Genomic DNA, 548 nt, shown 5'->3' on the forward strand with positions numbered 1-548 from the left:
CTTTTGCCGGTGACCGGCCGCATAGTTAAATCGGTGAGATTAACTCTTTTTCTCAAGAGCAGCATTATGTTTAGCAGAGAAATCAATACCATTGTCACGCACACGGCGACGATGCTTTCTGACAATACGGTACAACACAAGATAGTCGGGATGACAGTTAGTGTGAATTCCACGACGGCTCTCACATTTTCGTGGGTGTACTTCTTAAGGATCCCCAGAGTCGTCGCCGCCAGCAGGACGCCGCATACGGTCGGCAGAAGCGTGAAAATCACCTCCTGCGGCGTCGTGCCCCCGTGATTCGAGACGAACGCCTCCTGCTCGAGTCGATATTGCTCCATGCTCGCCGGCGGCGTCATCGCCAAGTCGAATTTCAGGCATTCTACGAGCGTGCCGACAACTCAACTATAATTTCGCACAGTTGAAGAAAGTGTATACTTGACAGGCAAAAACTTACGGTTGCGGATAATGCTGCTCGTTTAATTCATTACTCGCGTGTTTCGCCACGCGTGCGATAAGTATACATCGTATGCCGTCTTCTGCTTGAATAA

The 548-nt window shown here is 50.0% G+C and overlaps 1 protein-coding gene across 1 annotated transcript; it reads right to left on the reverse strand.

Annotated features, from left to right (window-relative positions):
• Positions 1–7: 7 nt before the first annotated feature.
• Positions 8–535, reverse strand: LOC105462094 (the record flags this gene model as incomplete). Its single annotated transcript, XM_011708622.1, has 2 exons — positions 455–535; positions 8–379 (listed from the first exon to the last, which is right to left on the reverse strand). A coding segment is annotated over exon 2 (349 nt), but the record flags the coding sequence as incomplete, so codon positions are not given.
• Positions 536–548: the final 13 nt, after the last annotated feature.

The sequence above is a fragment of the Wasmannia auropunctata genome, unplaced genomic scaffold (genome assembly GCF_000956235.1).
Source record: "Wasmannia auropunctata unplaced genomic scaffold, wasmannia.A_1.0 LD270942.1, whole genome shotgun sequence".
Lineage (NCBI taxonomy): Eukaryota > Metazoa > Arthropoda > Insecta > Hymenoptera > Formicidae > Wasmannia > Wasmannia auropunctata.